General features: G+C 48.8%; 1 protein-coding gene across 1 annotated transcript in view; it reads right to left on the bottom strand.

Annotated features, from left to right (window-relative positions):
• The window catches only part of LOC147673716 (acyl-coenzyme A thioesterase THEM4-like), a 135,349-nt gene that overhangs the window by 90,782 nt on the left and 23,228 nt on the right, over window positions 1–21,339 (bottom strand). The window contains exon 2 of the mRNA XM_086947635.1: window positions 4,742–4,901. Within this exon, the coding sequence (XP_086803761.1) occupies window positions 4,742–4,901 (160 nt within the window). The remainder of the gene's footprint in view (window positions 1–4,741; window positions 4,902–21,339) is intronic.

Below are 21,339 nucleotides of genomic sequence, written 5' to 3'. Positions count from 1 at the left end.
CCGGTATTCCTCTGGGCGACAGGCGCACTGCTAGTGGGGTAGGCCGTAGCCATTGCGGGGCAGCAGGGTGGGGGGTGTGAGGGGGGTTTGTTATTTTGCCTTTGTTGTGTTCTATGGCCCCTTTTCTTTTTCTTTTTCTTGCAGGGCCCGGTAGCGATGACTTTCGGTTTCATCCTGAAGTAGATGAGTGGGCGGGGTCTGGGGTGGGTGGCTGCGATGATAGATAGGTAGCTCTGTTCTTTACTCTTAGTGAACTAACTGGCGCTTGCATTTATATTGTTGGTCTATTTTGATTCACGACCACTTTTAACACCTACCCACATTTTTGTACCTCCGAGTGTGTAGCTCCGGATATCCTGTATTTTCTTCTTTATCTCATTCTTGGGAGGGAGGGGGGGGGGGGGGGGGGTTAAATATAAAATGAAACCTTATTCATATCCTTGATTCGAAATGTTTCCGATACACCGCCTATCCTTTAACGCTGCCGGACCCATGGGTTGTCGGCTGAATAGCTGTGTTATTGGCATTACTGATCCGTGTTGCATACATGTGGTACCGGCCCCTGCTGTTGCAGGGCTACTTTTGTATCTTGTGTTGAACGGTATAATAAAGGTTTAAAAAAAAAAAAAAAGAAGTATCCATAGGTATGCGGGAACTATGTGATATACTTCATTCCTCTGTCTACCTATTTCCAATTAAGTACATCATAAGTCCTCCACTAGTGCTTACTGCCTGTGTAAAGTTTGGAAAAATGAAGTTACACATTTTTTGGGATGAACGGGCCTGCTGATTACCTTGCCTTCATCCCAATCGATGAAATTGAGGAGGCATGCTCTGAAGGCCCTCGCGAGGGGCAAGTGGTTTTGAGGCAGCACCAGGGCTTAATGTATCCCCTCGATCTAAGACAAAAAGCAAAAAGACTTCTTGGTATTAAGTATTTGGTGGAGCGGAGACACAGCAGACCTGCCCCAGATAACGACCCCCTCACAGCAAGTGCTGCCGTCCAAAAAACCTCCCTATATTCTGATGGTGACCATGGCTGATATATGAGCAGATTTACTGTTGGTGTGGGGACCTCAGGAGCAGAGCCTTACACCCCAGTAGCATCTCTTTCTTGTGGGTCCTCAGAGGGACTCAAATGGCGCACCCCTTGATTCCATGCCCACTCAAATTAGTTGTTTTAGCTCTATGTTGCCTGGTTCTGGATATTTAACAGAGATCCTCACGATATCACTCTCCTCTACTCAGAACGAGTAGGGTCACACCTATCTGGAAGGGCATGGGGGGGGGGGGGGGTGGACAACTGATAACATATGCGCAGGGCTGTCTAAATTTTTTTTTTTAAACATAGTTTTGTACCACTACCGCCAACGACTGCCAAAAGTTCTGTATTGATCAGTTTAAGTTAGAAATAGATAATGGAACCATGAGTCAATGTAATAAGTCTGTAATACATTAATGTTTATTTGGATAGTGACTACGGATAAGTGCTCGGTTGTTTATGGGCGAGATTATCTATGTCAACATGTGATCTGTATTATGTTTTATAAGTGATATATCGACCAGAAACGTTATACATTTAACACCCATGTAAAGTACCCAGGGAGCGATGACGTGTACCACAAATTTGCTATCCTCCTCGGGCAAATGCCAATGATTTATACTGTATATGTGCTTGCAGAAATGTCCTTAATATCAAATGGTCAAAAAAAAGTATTTGGTTGTCAACTTTTCCACAAATAACTCTTTCCACAGACCCTACAGCACTCCCAAAATCTACACACAATTTTGTCCAGACCGTTGTTCTGCATCTAGCTCTTAAGCATCAAGGTATTTACAAGGAGTGATGTTACAGTCGCAGGTTAACATCCTCCACACTTTACACTTCTTCCTTTCCACTGTGTCCACTCGTGAGATTTTCTCGAAATCTCTGCTTAGCACTTTGACGTTGATAGCCATTGTATCAACCTTCTGTTCAAGCACATTATGAGTATCATGCACAGCAAGCAATACATCATGGAGAAAAGGTTCTGGGTCTTCTTATCTGACATTCTGCCCAGAGGCCAATCAGCAAACCTTAGTCGATAGCCTGTCTGGTAAGAGTACAAAAAAAGGCACATTGGTTGTGTGTTCTGATAGTGTGAATACATGTTCCTTTAGCGTCAGATTCATCTATTTGGTGCGGTGGGCAATAGTACAGGTTTAGGGGCGTGATCGCTCCATGCCTGAGAGAATTGCCACTGCTGTTTATCACTCACCCAAGCCAGAGTCAGTGAGGTGGAAGGATCTCTCTATCAAGTGGCTCATCACCTACCCGGTCCGCTGCTGCCTGCACGTTCCCTGAGGTCACATCTTGTATGGTAACCCACCTACACCAGCGTAGCAGACCTCCTACTCCACTACAATAATGTCCTCATGTTCCACATTACCCTCTTTGATGTCACTGCTCGGATTGGTGTCAGTACAACGCAAAATATTACATCGCATTCCGTTAAAACTGAATTTTTACAACGCAGGATCCATTACATCGGATGCCATTACAACGCATGGCATTACATCGTAAGTATAGGTAAGTATACCTTTTTTTTTTAAATGTTATTAAGTTAATTTAATTAATTTAATTAAATTAAATTAAATACATTTTAAAATAGCCATTAATTTAATTTAATAAAATAATATCTATTTAATAAATGTAATTTTAATAAAAAATGGGAATAATTAAATTTAATTAAAGTAATAAAATTAACTTAAAGTACATATTTTTATAATTTATAATAAATTAAATTAATTGAAATAATTTATTTAATTTAATTAATTTAATTTAAAAATGTAATTAATGAAATAAAATTAATTTAATTTATTAAATATATTTTAATTAATTTAAAAATGGTAAATAAAATTTAATTAACCCAAAACACAAACCCCTGTACCCCAAAACCCAAACCCTGCCCTAAAACCTAAAAACACCCCGTACCCCAAAACCCAAACCCTGCCCTAAAACCTAAAAACACCCCTGTACCCCAAAACCCAAACCCTGCCCTAAAACCTAAAAACACCCCTGTACCCCAAAACCCAAACCCTGCCCTAAAACCTAAAAACACCCCTGTACCCCAAAACCCAAACCCTGCCCTAAAACCTAAAAACACCCCTGTACCCCAAAACCCAAACCCTGCCCTAAAACCTAAAAACACCCCTGTACCCCAAAACCCAAACCTTGCCCTAAAACCTAAAAACACCCCTGTACCCCAAAACCCAAACCTTGCCCTAAAACCTAAAAACACCCCTGTACCCCAAAACCCAAACCCTGCCCTAAAACCTAAAAACACCCCTGTACCCCAAAACCCAAACCCTGCCCTAAAACCTAAAAACACCCCTGTACCCCAAAACCCAAACCCTGCCCTAAAACACCCCTGTACCCCAAAACCCAAACCCTGCCCTAAAACCTAAAAACACCCCTGTACCCCAAAACCCAAACCTTGCCCTAAAACCTAAAAACACCCCTGTACCCCAAAACCCAAACCCTGCCCTAAAACCTAAAAACACCCCTGTACCCCAAAACCCAAACCCAGCCCTAAAACCTAAAAACACCCCTGTACCCCAAAACCCAAACCCTGCCCTAAAACCTAAAAATACCCAAACACCCCAAAACATATACATCAGTACCCCAAAACTTATACTCCTATACTCATACTTATTTAAAAAATTACTTACACGAAATAAATATTTTTATTTATAATTAATAATAATTAAATCAATTATATAATATTAAATAAAATAAAAAAAATTATATACTTACCAATACTTACGATGTAATGGTATGCGTTGTAATAGCATCTGCTATGTAATGCCATGCGTTGTAATGGCATCCGATGTAATGGATCCTGCGTTGTAATAGCTGCGTTGTAACAGCATTACGTTGTAATAGTTGCGTTGTAAGAGTAACATACCCACTGCTCACTTCTGGGGCAGGACTATCACTGGAGATCTCACCCCACTCTCTGCCTGTCCTGCTGTGTTCAAGGTTACCCCTCATCCCCCAGCCACAGATCCTTATCCCACCATCATGATGTAATACCTCTGCGTCCATCTTGTTCTCTGTAGTCCAATGGCAGCGAGACAAGGATGCTAAGGAGGGACGTATGAGCCCATCCATAGCCAGGAAGATTATTAGCAGCCACTGGGCTGTAGTACCACTGCCAGCCGCAGACTCCTAGGCAAATTGTAGATGCTCCTGCGTCCCAATCACAGTCTCCAATCCGGCTACTCAAAGAGCCAGCCAACATCACAAAACCCAGCACAGGCCCTAGCACTTGGTGCAGATGTGCAAGACTCATAAACTTGTTTCCCCAAAGGTCTCCCCAGGTCGGAAGGGTGTCTTCCACTGAGTAATGTTTGATTAGGAGTAATGTTTGATTAAATAAACATAATAATTCTATTTTAGCGTTGGGTACAGTTTAAATCCTGGCTTTGTTATACCTAAGCACCAAAATCCAGATTAAGGAGGAGACTGGAACTTGTTTGTACTGATAATTTGGTAACAAAAAAAAATATTGAAGGCTAGTTTTGGTATTGCTGTGGTCCACACATTTGAGATCAGGAAAAAATTATTTCTTATAATAATGCAGCACCAGAATGATTTCTTTGAGTCAATCAAAAATTTGGCCTTGACAGATATTCTACCTTGTTTAAGCTATTCTATGAAAGAACACTTGTAAAAATCAAAGCACCATTTTCTACGTACCCGGCATATGGAGGACAGTAGCGTTGTACGACGGAATCCTTTCCCATGACCCACTCTTTGTCATCTCCATAAACTTGCTATAGAGGGCCATCAGTTCCTTTTTCCAGCTGGAGTTGGGGAGGGAAAAATCCCTGCGAGGGTCTGCGTATGCCGATGAAGACTAAAAGTAAAAACAATGATTTACTGTCTTACCAATTTACAGCTGTGGGTAAGCTACCTCATTCCATTAGCTCTAGGCTCTACATCAACCAGTTTCCAACATGGCCCTATTTCCTTAGGGACTAAAAATCCTTTGCAGTCATGTTTACAAATCCATTTTGATATATCACTCTGTGTCAGTCTTTCTCTACAAGTGCAACAATTATTATCATTTAACCCTGTACAAGGTCAGTGTTGGGATGGAAAAGTCCTCTGGTGGCGATGGACATGCATCGTGAGGCACAACTGTACTGCTATCTTGATCCGTCAGGGTGATTTTTGTAGTCGTAGGCAAACACGGATCATGCGTTTGACAAATAAACAAAGGCATGTGTCACAGATTGCGATCTTGTTGGACTGGGAAGGGCACAGAAAGCACTACCCTCATAGATTTGGAAGGTTAATACCTTCACCAAGAGTTAAGCAGCACGCCTGAGGTGGTGGCAAGATACAGTGTAGTGATCAGTAAGAGTGAACAGGTCCTTTTTAAGCTGTGTCAATAGAGTGAGGCCTACAGGCCCACTCACTTTTTGAAGTTCCGCTGCTCTGTGCTTAGCTCACCCTTTGGCCTAATTTAGTTACATGTGAAGTGCTATGCAGCGCAGGAGTGGTGACTCTGAGTTAGATGTAGGTGTGCCTTGAAAGGAGAAAAAGACAGAGATAAAGCAATGCCGTGCGTGCATGGTGAGTGCATGTACTGGGTCTATGTGTACTTGTGAGGAGTACAGTATATGAGGGGTACAGTCGTGTCCAGAGTACGCATGGTGAAGGAGTGCGCTGGGTGCATGCAGGCCCGGACTGCCCATAGCGGGCACCGGGCATTTCCCCGGTGTGCCGCAAGGGTGGGGGCCGGTTTTAGATTTTGTTACAGGGCCGTGTAACATAATCGGCCACCCTTTGAATGTGACTTTGGAGGTATCATTCCATTTTGCTAGAACAGTTTTGACTGCTGTAGTTAATAGGAAGTCCAGGAGGTATCTGTCCTGTTGTGTGGCTACGTCAGTTGTGATATGGGCCGTGGTAGTTGTGGCGAATGTTCAGTCTAGAGTGCAACCTACAGTTTTGTTGATGAAGTTGAGCACCTTCCCCCAGAATTTGCTGACCTTACTGCAGTGATTGATGAGGTGTGCAAGGTCACCTTTTTCTGTGTCACAGTTCCAGCATCTGTCATTATCTCTCAGACCTATCGATGCTAGACGCGCTGGTGTCCAGTATGCTTGGTGTAGTAGCCAGAATTTCGTTTGTGCCAAGACCGGCGATATCATGTTTTTCGAGGGGGCTGCCCAAAAGGATTGTAGTTATTGTTCAGTGAGTTTGGTACCTAGCTGTGTTTCCCAGTAGTTGGTGTTTTTGGCGTTGAGTCTGGTGGATATAGGGCGGAGGAGTTTGTACAGTTGTGAGACCTGGTGGCCCGTCTTGTTTATAGTTTCCATGTAATGGAAGATTGAGGGTTTGTGCTTGGTTAGCTTTGACTTGGATAGGGCTGTTTTGATTGCCGGAAAATTGATAGTTCTATGTCTGGAAGAGCGTGTTGTGCTTTCAGGTAGTTGAAAGTGTGGGGAGACTCTACTGTTTCCAACTGCGCTGGAAAAGAGAAACTAGGCTTCTCCATGACTTTATGTCCAGGGGCTTGCCTCTGTATTTGATCTTGGAGTTTGCTCAGAGTGTATCCCATTGCGAGTTTCTGATGCTGTGCTCAAGCTTCTGATCTACTTTGAGCAGCGCTTGTCTTGTGATTCTAAAGATAGGGTTGTTTTTTTGTGCCGGCTTGTTGGCAGTGAGGAGAGTTAAGGGGTAAGTGTTATTTAGAATGGCTCTCTCAATAGAGAGCCAAGTTGGTGTTTATGGCTGGTTTGGGAGAACCCAGTGCATTCCTTGTCTGGCTATAAAGGCTGTCTGGAAGGTTCTCAGGTCTGCTACGTTGAGTCCCCCAAGCTTTTTCTCTAGTCTGAGTTTTTGGAGGCCTATTCTAGGTTTCTTATCTCTCCATATGAATTTGTTTAACATGCGGTCTATCTTTATGGGGAATTCATCTGTGAAAGCCATGGGAAGCATTCCTGTAAGATAGTTTACAATGGGCGTGATCATCATCTTCACTGTATTCACGAGGTGATGAACTTGGGTGACCAGGATTCTAGTAGACCTTTGATCTTATCTAGTGTTGCCTTCTCATTTTGCTCCAGGGTGATTCTCAGGCTTTTCCCGAATTGGATGCCTAGATATTTGGCAAAGCTGGGTTGCCAGGCCAGCCCTGAGGTTCCTAATATCTCTTTAGTCGTGTGGATGTTTAGGGGCATGCATTCTGATTTATCTCTATTGAGCTTATATCCTGAGTTTTTAGTGTACGTTTCGATGGTGTGCATGAGTGCTGGTATGGATTGGGTGGGGTTTTCCGTTATTATGAGTAGGTCATCCGCGTAGGCTGCAAGTTTGGCTGTAGTATTGTTAATGGTTACGCCCGCTATATTTCTGTTTGCTAGAATGTCCCTAATCAGGGGTTCGAGTGCTAAAAGGAACAGCAGTAGGGATAGCGGGCAACCCTGTCTCGTTCCCCTTTCAAGGTTAAATTGGGCCGATGTTGTACCATTTATAACTATCTGTGCTTTGGGGCACTTGTACAGAGCCATGAATTTCTTTGTGAAGCTATCTCCTAGGTTGAATGCACGCATGCTCTTTTCTAGAAACTGCCAGGATACCCTGTCAAAAGCCTTTTCTGCATCTAGCGTAATTGCTACCGCAGAGTTATATGAATTGGAGGAGTGCTCTATTATCTGGCAGAGGAGTCTTGTGTTGTCGTGCGACATGTGTGTTTTCAGGTATCCTACCTGAGTGCTGCCAATCAGCTGAGGGAGCACTTTGTTAAGTCTTGTGGCTAGGATTTTGGCGTATAATTTGCAATCTAAGTTTATCAGTGATATGGGTCGGTAGTTTTTGGGCCATTGTGCGTCTTTGCCTTCTTTGGGTATTACAATTATGTTGGCTTGTGACATCGATTCGGTTACTACCCCTTCTGTGCCACAGTGGTTGAAAACTTTCGTCAAGACTGGCAGTAGCTGGTCTTGAACCGTTTTGTAGAAGGGCGTTTCCCCCTGCTGAAAAAGAGGTTATTCAGATTTGTCCTGTGGGGAAGCGTGAGTGTAGATGTCAATAGCAATGTCGCTTTGGATAAGGTCTAGAGCATGGCTTGTAGGTTTGGTTTGCAAGATATTCTTGAGGAGGGCATCCTCAGTGATGACATTAAAATTGCGCCAGGATTATTTGGATTTGCATATCTCATGTTGGGTTGGATGTGCATCATGATCAATGAGCGATTTAACTTTTGCATCAAAGAATCGTACACATTCATCTGCTTTCTTTGGAGGGTCATCAGATTTGAAGGTTGAAGATGTGGGGGGCTTCTGGTGGTTTTAATTAGGTCAAAGAGTGTCTCTGGTCTGTTCTTGGCAGAATTGAGGAGGGTTCTAAAGTGATTTGACTTTTCACTAATGATATGTTTGTGGTAACGTTATCTTGCATATCGGAGGTATGCAAGATAATTGAAAGAGTGTGATTGTCTCCATTTCTTCTCCAGGATTCTTAGACCTCTGCTTTTGTTTTTTTGTTTTTTATAATATGTTTATTGGTATTTACATGATACAGAGAACAAAGTGACATACACAAAAAAACATGTTTTCGGGCATTCACATCGGACAATCCGGCTTTTGGTGGTAATATTGTTCGAGTCAAGTTCATCGGTTGGTTTTAAGGTCTTCACATGACTGCACCTCCTTCTTTCGCACATATAACATTGAACATTTAAGTTATCTCTGATGGTTGCGTGTATAGATGATACATAAAACGTACACAGAACATAAAGTTGGTGGGTTGCTTGTGTAGTGACAGGTCGTTAGGTGGGCCTGGAATTGTGTATAGCTGATTAGGTTCAGGATTTTTGTTCTTCATGGTGGTTTGTATGGGCTTAGAAATGGGTCTAGTTTCGACCACATTGCTCTGTTGGGGTTCTTCCATGGTGTGTGTCTGAGAGCAGGGTTGTCCGCTCCTCTGAGAAATGTCACCCAGTTCAGCCACCATTTAAATGTGACTTTGGAGGTATCTTTCCATTTAGCTAGAACAGTTTTGACTGCCGTTGTTAATAGGAAATCCAGGAGGTATCTGTCCTGTTGTGTGGCTACGTCAGTTGTGATAGGTTGCCGTGGTAGTTGTGGCGAATGTTCGGTCTAGAGTGCAGCCTACAGTTTTGTTGATGAAGTTGAGCACCTTCCCCCAGAATTTACTGACCTTACTGCAGTGATAGAGGAGGTGTGCGAGGTCACCTTTTTCTGTGTCACAGTTCCAGCATCTGTCATTATCTCTCAGACCTATCGATGCTAGACGCGCTGGTGTCCGGTATGCTTGGTGTAGTAGCCAGAATTTCTTTTGTGCCAAAACCGGCGATATCATGTTTTTCGAGCTACTCTTTTTCAGCCAAGGATCCGTTTCTGATGCCCTCAAAACTGGTCAGGCAATCCAATTACTTAAGAAACCCTCCACTAATGTGAATGACCTTAACAACTTCCACCCTATCACCAATCTACCTTTCCTCGCCAAAATCATTGAAAGATGTGTAGGCGAGCAACTCACCCAACACATCAAGGACAACAAAGACAGCTGTGGAAAGAGCAACTGAATGTATTTATGCGATGTGTAAAATGGCAACTATGAAATGAGCAACCTTTAGATTACTATCTATTAAATCCTTCTGGCTGTCAGGCCGATGTAGGTGGGTATGAACTTGGGTCTCGTCAAGGGATAACCGAGTTAATAGGAGAAAACATGATTGGTGGCTTACTTGGAATAGCCTCTGTCCAGTGCAGTGTCCCATTTGTGGAATAAACACCTTGGTCCACATACCTGCATGTATGCAGACGCATCGAGAGTCGGAGAGGGCTTCAGAGTTTGACTCATCCTAAGCCACTAGAGTGACCACTGGAGCACTCACTGTTCCTAGATGCCACCTACTGCTTTGGCAGTTTTTGGCACATCGATTGCGGAGGATGGATACAGAGGGGTGGTAGGGGATTAAAGAGTACAGGCTTTGTGCTTTGAATGATGAGGTGAGCAAATACTGGTTGCCTCCAATAGACAATGTAAATTCAAATACAGTGACAAGAACTCAATAAAAAGATTTTATCGGGGGCGTGGCCAAGATGGCGGGGTGAGCGGACGCTTCCTCCCGTAGCTCCTCCGGCCCGGCTCAGCTCGAGCCCCTTTCTGGCGCTTCTCTCCCCCCGCTGATGCTCAGCGAGTGAGAGGAGTGTGGCGGAGTACTTGGCGCGCACATTGCTGTCACTTTGGCCCTAATCGCCTCGGAGGAAGCACTTCAAAAGTTTGGTCAAAGATCGAGGAACGGAGGAGAGCCCGGGAGGCGGAGCGAACTGCGGTGCTGTCCAGACGCCTCGGCTGGGCCTAGTGCTGAAAGCTGACGATCCGGAGGGGATCGGACCCGCCGCGTGCCGGAGGATAGCGGAGCCCTACGGGTGGGGTCTTGGCGGCACGGAAGACTTTGGATTTGAGACTTGCGCTTGGGCCCCCGGCTAGCGACGGCGACACACTGCGCTGTGCGGGCCCCGGCCCCGTGAACGACAACCGGGGGCCTCAACGCTGGGATCGGCCCACTCGGACCCTTCTGTGAAACTGGGTGACATTGGCTGTGGAACTTCTCTGATTGCTGTGTTCCGGGGGGGCACCGGCGGTGTCGCCAGCCCGGGCCGCTCTGCCCGGCCCCGCCCTACCGCCATCTTGTCCCCGAAGGACTGGGGTTGGTAGCCTCCATCGGTGCCCTTGGCTGGCGGGTTCTTGCAGTTGCCTCCGCTACTATACTAACTTCCTGTGAGACGTGCTGGAGGGGGACCCCTGCTTTGGCTCCCGATTGCCGCCCTGGCTGGGCGCCGCGCCTGGAGGTGCCCGGACTGGTCCACCATTTTGTCGCTTGTGACGCAGCACCCCTGCTTGCAGAGCGGTCCCCACATCTGGCGCTCGCCGGCGACTGGGCAACCCTGAGGCGGCCGGACCTGAACCCGCTCGTCCACTGCAGCGACTACGATGACTGGGAGGGGCGGCTCGAGGAAGGGGGACCGTACCCTGCCGGATATGCTTGGCAGGGCCCAGCAGCTGCGGGACAGAACACAGCCGTCGCCGGGGTCCTCCCGGGCCTCGGCGGATGCGACTGGGGGCGAGCCGCCGGTCACGAGGTCCTTTATGGAGGAACTGTTTAGCTCCCTCAAGGAAGACTTTCAAACGCTGAAGAGGGAAGTGGCCAGTGAGGTCCGTGAAGTACGCAGCGAGGTGGAGGGCCTCGGCGAGCGAGTTGAAACAGTAGAGACGGCGGCCCAGCGCCGGGATGACGAGATAGTCCATCTTCAACATGACGTTCTCCGCCTCCGGGAGCAATGTGTTGAGCTCCAGGCCCACTCTGAAGACCTTGAGAACAGGTCCCGGCAGAACAACATCCGGGTGCGTGGTGTCCCATCCGCGGACGAGGGGACCGACTTGGTGGCCTATCTGCAGGACCTGTTCCGAGAGATCCTGGGGGAAGATGCAGACTTCCCTGTCCACATTGACAGAGTGCATAGGGTTGGTCGACAGCGCCAGTCATCGGCGCCCCCACCGGACATTTTGGCATTCTTGCCCGACTTCCTGCTGAAAGAACGCATCATGGCGGAGGCCCGAAAGAAGCAGCCTCTAACTTTCAGGGAGCGGCCTGTAGCGCTCTACCAAGACCTGTCCGCCATCACGCTGCAGAAGCGCAGGTCCTTCAGGATTGCCACAGACTTTCTGCGTGAACACGAGACGCCTTACTCCTGGGGACACCCTTTCCGTCTGATCTTTAGGTGGAACGGGGTGCTGCACCAGCTGCGCTCCCTACAAGACATCTGTGGGGTCCTGGGACTCACGGCTACAGAGGAGGACGGAGCTACACCGTCGTGGAGGCGCCCAGAGAGACGGAGCCGACGGAGGTCAACGAGGAGACAGTCGCCAGCGAGTGCAGGGCGTCCTGATTCCCCTACTATCAGGGCGGACATGGCTGATGCTTTGAGGGCGGCGGCCAGGGACTTGGCCGACTCCAACGGCGTGGCCTTGACGGCCTAAATTCACTCCGGGGGGAGATGTTCTTAGCTTTCACGATGCTGGGTTTGGGGCCGGGGGGGGGAGCGGATGGAGGTGAGTGGCTGAACGTCCACTTTGCTTTTTTCTACGGACTTGCCCGTTTTTGGGGCTTGACTGAGACAATGGGGTGTTTAAGTTTGCATTTGGCTAGTTGCCATGGGTGTGTTTTGGGAGGGTGTAAGGGTTGTTTTGTTGTTGGGGAAGTCCCGTCCGATGTTGTCCATGCCCACGCTTGGCCTGTTCTGGCCTTTCCCGCGCGCCTGCCCCATGCGCCCCACCGGCTGATCCCTTGCTTGCTACATAGCGTTTCTGATCCCCGGGAGGAATGTCGTCCTTAAGGGTGGTGACCCTTAATGTTAAGGGTCTGAATAACCATGTGAAGCGAAGGGCGATCCTATCATTGCTGGAGGGGACGCAGGCGGACATATGCCTCCTGCAGGGGACCCATTTACTGTCCAGGGATTGCCATAGGCTGCGCTCTGCTAAGTTCCCCACCCAGTTCTTCTCCTCGGCAGCGAACAAGACCGCGGGGGTAGCCATTCTTCTAGTGAGCTCCTTTAGGGGGGAGGTTTTGTATAAGTATGCTGAACAGAAGGGGAGGCTCCTTGCATATCGCATGCGCCTAGGGGGAATAGCTTTTACGGTTGGCTCAGTTTATAGCCCGAATGATCACCAGGATCGTTTTTTGGACTCAGTGTTGGTAGACGTCACTGCCTCCCCCGACCGCCATGTTATCCTGGGGGGAGACCTTAACATTGTTTTCGACTCTGCTATGGACAGGTCGGCGCAACGCTCCCCGCAGACGGGGGAACTTTCCCGCGCGGTGAAGGATCGGATTGTGGAGATGGATTTGCACGACCTCTGGCGCTCTATGCACCCCACTGATAGGGACTACTCTTACTTTTCCCATGCGCACCGCACCTACTCGCGGCTGGACTACCTCCTGGTAAGTGGGCCAATGTGCACCGCCGCCACGGCGGAGGACATTGGGGTCCTGTCTCTGTCCGACCATGCGCCAGTTTCCGGCGTTTTCAAGTGGCCGGTGGCCTCTCCCTCTCGGGGGACATGGCGTCTTCGCGATACCCTTTTACATAAAAAGTCTGTTGTGAAGCGCATAGGGGAGGTCATACAGGATTATCTGATTTATAATGGCAACTCCGACACGTCCCAAGCAAAGCAGTGGGCGGCTTTGAAGGCGGTCCTCCGGGGGGAATTTATTTCTATCTCCTCAGCCGAAAATAAGGAACGGCAACGTAAGAGGGACGAACTGACCGCGCAGGTCCGGGAGCTTGAGCAGGTCCACCGCCGCACAGGGGCTCCGAGAGTTTGGAGGCAATTGAAAGCGGCGAGGAAGCTCCTGTCGGCACTAGATCTTGATAGGGCAGAGTATGCCGCTTTACGCCTGAAGCATGCCTTCTACTCAGGGGGGGACAGGTGTGGTAAGCTCCTAGCCCACCGGCTCCGGGTCGCACAGCAGCGTAGTGTCGTGAAGGAACTGGTGGGCACGGACGGGGTTGTTGTTTCTGGTGACGCAGAGGTGGCGGAATCCTTTCGCAGCTTCTACGAAGCGCTGTATGCTGGGGAGCCCTTCTCGCCGCGAGACGCCGAGGACTATTTGGAGTCAGTGGCCCTCCCGGTGCTGGATCCCGCCCAGGCAGATCATCTGGAGAGGGACATCCATGTTGAGGAAGTAATCTCCGCTATAGCGCGACTGAAGCATGGTAAGGCCCCGGGCCCGGATGGCTACACATCCTTGTTTTATAAGACCTTTTGCACCGCTGTGGCCCAAATCCTGGCTCGACTGTTTAATTCATTCTCCGAGCTTGGCGCCATCCCACCGGACCTCCTGAACGCAACGGTAACGGTCATCCCGAAACCCGGGAAAGACCGGGCCTTGTGTGGTTCGTACAGGCCCATTTCGCTCTTAAATGTCGACCTCAAGTTATATACGGGGATTCTAGCGTCCAGGCTTGGTCTGCACCTGCCAGGACTGGTGGAGGTAGACCAGGCTGGCTTCGTACCCGGTAGACAGACGGTTGACAACACTAAGAGGGTGACGCATGTACTAGAGAAGGCCTCGCGGATCCTGGGGGAAAGGATGCTGCTATCAGTTGATGCGGAGAAGGCCTTCGACAGAGTTCATTGGCCGTACCTCGAGCTGGTTCTCAGGAAACTGGGTATCGGTGAGAAGTTTCGCACCATGGTCTTCAACTGTTACAAACGTCCTTCGGCGTCGGTGCGGGTCAATGGGTGTAGCTCCGGTAGTTTTGCCATCGAACGCGGTACGAGACAGGGTTGCCCCCTCTCGCCGCTTCTGTTTGCCCTCTACATGGAGCCGTTTGCTCAGAGGATTCGCAACAACCCGGACGCTATTGGGGTCAAGATGGGCCAATATGTCCACACGGTTAGCCTCTATGCGGACGATGTCCTGCTGACCCTAGACGACCCAAGGAGGTCTCTCCCTGCTTGCGTCCAGGCACTGGACGCCTTTGCGCGTGTGGCCGGCTTCAAAATGAATATGAGCAAGTCGGTGGCGTTGGATGTGTCCCTGGCGGCGGATACCAGGAGGGACCTTCAGCGCCTTTTCCCCATGCAGTGGTCCTCGTCTACGGTGCCATACCTGGGGATCCTGCTGGCGCCCACACTGCCTGAGATGGTGACAGCCAATTACACTTCCCTCGGCAGGAAGATCAAGGAGGAACTTGGCCGCTGGAGCAAGGGCCTTCTGTCTTGGCTGGGTCGCATCGCGGCGGTTAAGATGACGGTGCTGCCCCAGATTCTGTACCTCTTTCGCGCTCTGCCTCTCCAACCCCCTGTGGGTTGGATAAGACAAACGCAGGCTGACATCTCCCGCTTCGTTTGGCAAGGCCGCAAGCCGCGGATGAAGAGGGTCCTCTCCACGCTTGCCCCGGAGGCGGGAGGTCTTGGTATCCCAGACCTCCGTAAATATTTTCAGGCGGCGCAACTGCGATACTTGGTGGAGTGGAGCAGGTGGGAGTCCAACAAACACTGGCTTTTTCAAGACCAGGCGGTGGCGGGCCGCACCCTCCAAGAGGTTCCGTTCTTACGCCTCGCGCATCGCCCTGCTAATCTCTACGCCTCTTTTGTTACGCGGGTCCCCCTGAGGGTGTGGGATGCAGTTTGTGAGGCTCATGACCTGACCACCTTCCCCTCGCCGTTCACACCCATAGTGGGTAACTCGGACTTCTCCCCAGGGATGGAGCCGGGAGCCTTCTCCCATTGGGTGAGCGCGGGCTGTAGGGCGCTTTTCCAGATCTACAGACCGGAATTAGTGCTTCCTTTTCATCAACTTCGGCAGGAATTTGGCCTGACGGAGATGGACAGACTGCGCTATATGCAGGTCCGACACTGGGCTCTCCAACCCCAGTTACGCGATACCGCTGCTCGCCACATCACACCGTATGAGCGGTGGTTGGTGACTCGGACCTCGGATGCCAAGCTGATTACCGATTTGTATAAATTCCTTCAGTCCCCGACGTTCCACTATTATAACCCGGGAAGGGAGCGCTGGCACAGAGAACTGGGTAGAACACTCAGCCATAAGGAGTGGGACAAAATTGCATATCGGGCGCGGCACTCTGCATATCACACGGGACTTACGGAGACCTTTACTAAGGTGTCTACTAATTGGTACTACACCCCGGAGAGGCTGTATGAAATGCATAGACACACTGACAAGGGGTGCTGGCGGGGATGCGGACAGGAGGGTACCCTCTCACACATTCTTTGGGCTTGCCCGGTGCTGACCGCTTATTGGAAGGAGGTTTTGGATGAGGTGGATAAGCACTTTGAGATTGAACTGCTGCGCTTCCCAGCGTATGTTTTGTTAGGCCTTCCCAATGATCTAATGTATCCGTTGAGGTCCCGCAGGGGTAGACAGATTGCAATTGCGCTGGGCTCAGCGGTCCAGAACATCCTTGTCCACTGGCGCACCACCACTGTCCCCTCCATTACGGGTTGGCTGCATAGGCTCTGGCAGGTGTTGGGAATGGAGAAGATGTCGCTTACGGTAGCTGGGGATGTAGATCAATTTGAGGAGCTATGGCAGCCCTTCCTAGCACTACTGTCCACGGAATTCCGGGAGCTCACCTGCCCGAGGTACCTTCGACTTCTTAGGCTGACGCCACCGACGACCCCGGTGGATTAGACTGCACGGGGGACAGGATCTTGGGAGATGGGGTGTGGGCTGATTGGGGCGGGTTATCCTAGTACAGGGCCATTGGACGGGGGAGTTGGGGTGTTGTTTTCTTTCTCTTTTTTCTATTGGGGGTGGGGGGATCGGAGGGACTGGGTTGTGCTTTGATGAGTCGCTGATGGCTACTCGCGCTCGGCTTTAGATGGGGTGTTGAGGTGCACGCGAGGGTCACACAGATTGCTTATTTGCCTTACATTTGCTGTATTTTTCTTTTGGACCACTGGACTACTTTTCGCCAACGCTCCTGAGATGCACTTCTTCCTTTATTATGCTGTATGTAACCTTAACCTCCTATTCCCCTCCCCCATGTTTTTTGTCTTAATAAAAATGCTTTAAACCTAAAAAGATTTTATAAAAAAAAAATACAGTGAAAAAACTGAAAAGGGTGTCATTTAATGCTGTGGCACGTGGTGATTAGGGGGTTCAGGGAATTTTTGTTTTGGGCTTGATGTCCTAAAAGTGGCTAGAGGGAAAAGTTGTTGCTGCTAGTGATAGATAATACAGTGCAGTTGTGTTTGCAAGAGGTGGGTAACTTAATGAGGAAGAGATCTCTATCTGATGTAGTAGTCTAGCCTAAAATAATACTAAGACGTCTAGGGTTGGAAGGTGTGAGATCGTGCTTGATGACAAAACAGAGGGCTTGGTGAGGTGCAGTAAGAATTTGAGAAAGGGACAAGAAAATATAAATATTACTGTAAATCGCTTATATTGGGACAATAATGGAGAAGGTTTAGCTGGGTGCTTGGCAGAAGTATGTGGTAGTACATCTAGGTAGTTTTCAAATTGTTTATGAGAAGAAAGATAGTGGGTTTTGCAGACAAATGGGGAAAAAAGATGGAGATAGATTTGTTGGGTCATATATTGGCATAGTGTTGCATTCACTGAAAACATCGTGTTCCACAAACAAATGTATGTCTCTTTAGGATGTAGTCTGATGCAATGTGTATATAAACGCTCACTGGTGAATCTGGCAAAGCACATATTCACTCTGTGTGACCCAGCAATGGTGGAAAAGTACCATGTTCAATTTCGGGCATTTAATTATTGGTGCATGAAGTTGTAAAAGAGTTATGCAGTGAAGCTGTAAAGCATTTCGAAAAGGGATTCATAGGCTTTTAGTGCAGACACCTTTAGAATTATGATACGCCACCTGAATGAATTGGTCTTTTAATGTAATACTTAATCTGAGCATTAGATTGCTTACTAAATGTAATTATATTTACCACATATGTAACTCATGCAACTGCTACTTTGACAACTATGCAAAGCTCTCCGATACCTTCGGGTCAAGTTCGTGCTATATAAAACTCAATAATTGAATTAAATAAATAATCTTCGAGGCAAAGTCAAGATTGCATCACCGAAACAGCACTGCTACAGGTTATTGACAATGCTTTGCAAGACTTGGAAACATCCTGCTCTATCCTTGCTAATCTCTACATTGAACAGCTAGGAGCTTAATTAAAAGAGGCCGGTTTCCTTTATCACCTCTATGCGGAGGACACTCAACTCTACCTCACAGCGTCCTCTGCAAACAACATCTCACTACTTGCCGCCACCCTCAACAAGTTGGGTGACGTCTCATCACCTAAAATGGAATCCCTCTAAAACTGAATTCCTTCTCATCTCTTCCTCAAAAGCTCAACCTCCAGTTCAATCATAAATGGATAATCTAAACAGTAAACCAACCATCATGGACAGTGCCAAATCCCTAGGTGTTATCCTCGACAACGGACTACACCTCCAAATCAACACCATTGCCAAGAATGCACGCTTCCAACTACACCTTCTCCTGGGGCGCCTGCGTTACATTCCTGAGCAAGACCTGAAAACTCTTGTCCAATCTTTGGTTCTGTCCAGACAGGAATACTGCAATTCTCTCCTTGCAAGCCTCCCCAAGATCCAACTATCTCCTTTGAATTCCATCTACCACTCGGCTTCATGTTTCGTCTACCGGGCCAAAAGAAATGACCTTATCACACCTATGCTGCTAACTCTAATCTGGCTTCCTAATTACAATCGAATTATATATAAGACTGCTTGCATAAGCCCTAAAGCCATTCACACTTCCACCCGACGCTGTCTAGCAAACAAACTCAAGGCATTGGGAGGGTCTAAGCCTTCATGTAATGCTGAAAATCTGCTGCTCAACCTCCAATTTTCAAAAGGGAAAGGCTTATGGTGCAATCTTTCTCAGGTAGTGTGATTAGAATTTGGAACTTGCTACCTACAAACTTCACACCACAACCTCTTTCCAGATCTTCAAAAATGACCTTAAAACTCTTCTCTTACAAAGACATTTTTCTCAATAAGACTCCTCGCTGAGCTGTCCACCACGCATATGCCCTCACATTCAATGGTGTGACACTGACTGTCTCATGACACCCTCCAGAGCTATAACGACCTTCCGCTTCAACTATGGAAATTTATAATATGTTATAAATCGTTTTAACTTTTCTAAAGATGTTATTTGTAATGAATGTCATTCTTAAATGAATAACTCTCACCATGAGGAACCATAGCAGCTATACATATTGTCACCTACTATTTTGTTACTCTAAATTCCTCATGTAACGCTCATTCGCTCCACTGTAAAGCGTTCTGACACCTCTGGGTAATGTTTGTGCTATATCAAAACACTTAAACAAATAAAGCCGGGTCCCGCCGAGCCCCTAGCAGCAGATACACCAATGAAGCCAGGCTTACATGAGCTGTCAGAAGCTCCTGGGCTAGGAAGCAGCAGCTATTAGACACCAGCCCATTAAATGCTGCAGAGCATCGTAAAATTGAGATTCCTCACCATAAGAGACCCACCAAGACAACCCACCTAAAGACATGCTGGCCCGTCAAACAAGGGGTACATGATCCCTCAGACAAGTGTACAAGCCATACAGACTGCAGGTGCCTTCAGGAATCCTGCAGGTGGCTGACAGCGATCTCTGGGCCAGGGGATGAAAACCTTTGTTGACACAGTGAGTCTCCGCCCATCCAGGCTCCTCCACTGTCGAGAAAGAACAAAAAGAGTCTTAAGAATTTATATAAAAACAAGGGTAAAAATGATCCAGAAATCTTCTAAGTTAACTGATGTAACTATGTAACAATGTTCTGAAACTGCATCCATTCTCGTGTGAAGTGCTCTGATACCTCCGGGTCTAGCCAGCACTATATAAAACTTTTCAAATAAATAAATAAGTGCCAGTTGTATAAGAAAATTTCTTTCCAGCTGCGGCACCTAAGCAAACGGCTCCACCTACACAGAAGAATAACTTGGGAAAAAATACGGCTAACAAGGAACCAATTCTTGAAGGCTACACCAGAGTGTCTTCCGATAAGACAGACGCCACGAAAAGGACTAGCCTCAAATTTGCCCCGACACCTACCACACAGCCCCCCCCCCCCAGGAATTTAGCGTCCATTCGTCTAACAATAAGCAGGTAGTCGTTACTCAAACAACAATAATCGAAGGTTACGCCAGGGGCACGTCCCTATAATATAGATGCTTCAAACAGGTCTACCTTCACATTTGAGCTTGCACCCACTATTCGTTCAGCCCAGGAAACTATTGTCAGTCCTCCTGATGACAAGCAGCGAGTCAGCACCCAAACAGCATTTGAAGCACCCCCGGCAGTTTGCCGAGTTGAGACCGCCGCGCAAGCAGCAAATACAATCACAGGCAGCGGACACAGGCCTAACAACAATACCAATAACGATGATAATGAAACAAGCTCAAACGGGATCCAACCGAGGCAGAGTCTGGCCCCTCCTGTCCATAAACTAGAGGCCCCAGAGCCATCTAAAAAATCTGCAAGATTCCAGACAATATAGCATACTGTCTACCAGCAACTTCTTGACCTATGCTTACCTCTCCAAATGGGATCTATTTAACAGAGGGAATGGGATTTGTTGGACAGGCCTCGTGAAGGGGGCAGCTCCCTCCCTGCATGATAAGGACCGAACACCGGCTCTCCCGGTGTCACCAGAAGAACAACCCCGGCAACCCACAGAAGCAACCCGCAACCCGTCCCCAACGGGACGCCTGCTCCCGAACACCCCGACATCGGCCGGCCCGGGCCGCCCTCAGCAGCATTGCCCCGGCCCAGCCGCCATCTTGGACACTGCACCACGAGGCCGCGTGGCCTCCGCTCGACCCCAACCCTGGGCCTGGCCAGGCCCCGACATTGAGGCACCACCATCCACCCAGGAGGTGAAGAGACCACTTGGCAGGTCAATGGGAGAAAGGAGTGTCGATGGCTCTCCCCCGCCAGGTGCCGATCGCCCCCAGCCTCCCCGGGCGCTGGCTCCACCCCCCTGCTGGGTGTCTGGACTCCCTCATCCCGGACCTCCCGACCTCCAAGAGCGAGGGTCCGGACATCAAAGGAGGCCAGACCTATAACTGGGACAGCTCCAGAGCAGGAAGGCAGTTGTATCCTGGAGTCGAGAGACACGTTGAAGAACTCATCCTTGACGGACTGCTGGCGCTGCCACAGCCCTGCCCTGTGAATCATCGTTCCTGCCTGCTGGCGCTGCCGCTGCCCTCTGCAACCTACACCTTCGTCGGGACCTGCTGGCGCTGCCGCGGCCCATCCTTGTGAACCATCGCTCCTGCCTGCTGGCGCTGCCGCGGCCCTCTGCAACCTACACCTTCATAGGGACCTGCTGGCGCTGCCGCGGCCCATCCTTGTGAACCATCGCTCCTGCCTGCTGGCGCTGCCGCGGCCCTCTGCAACCTACACCTTAGTCGGGACCTGCTGGCGCTGCCGCGGCCCATCCTTGAGTGAACCATCGCCTTGCCTGCTGGCGCTGCCGCGGCCCTTCTCCAACAAGACTTATCATCCTAGCCTGCCGGCGCTGCCGCGGCCCGACCGTCCAGAACTCCGAGCTCGAGGATTGTGAGCTACCCATCTTGCCACCCCCCGTACCAGACGGTACCAAGACTGTCCCGCTACCCTTTCCCCTTCAGAGACTAGAATTGAGAGGACCCTCGTGTCCTGGCCTCACTGTATCGCTGATAACCTTGCTTCAAGAATCGTATATAAAA

Source organism: Lissotriton vulgaris, chromosome 12 (assembly GCF_964263255.1).
Source record: "Lissotriton vulgaris chromosome 12, aLisVul1.2, whole genome shotgun sequence".
Classification (NCBI taxonomy): Eukaryota; Metazoa; Chordata; class Amphibia; order Caudata; family Salamandridae; genus Lissotriton; species Lissotriton vulgaris.
The sequence above is the reverse complement of the archived record's forward strand: the minus strand, read 5'-3'. Positions and strand labels throughout refer to the sequence as shown.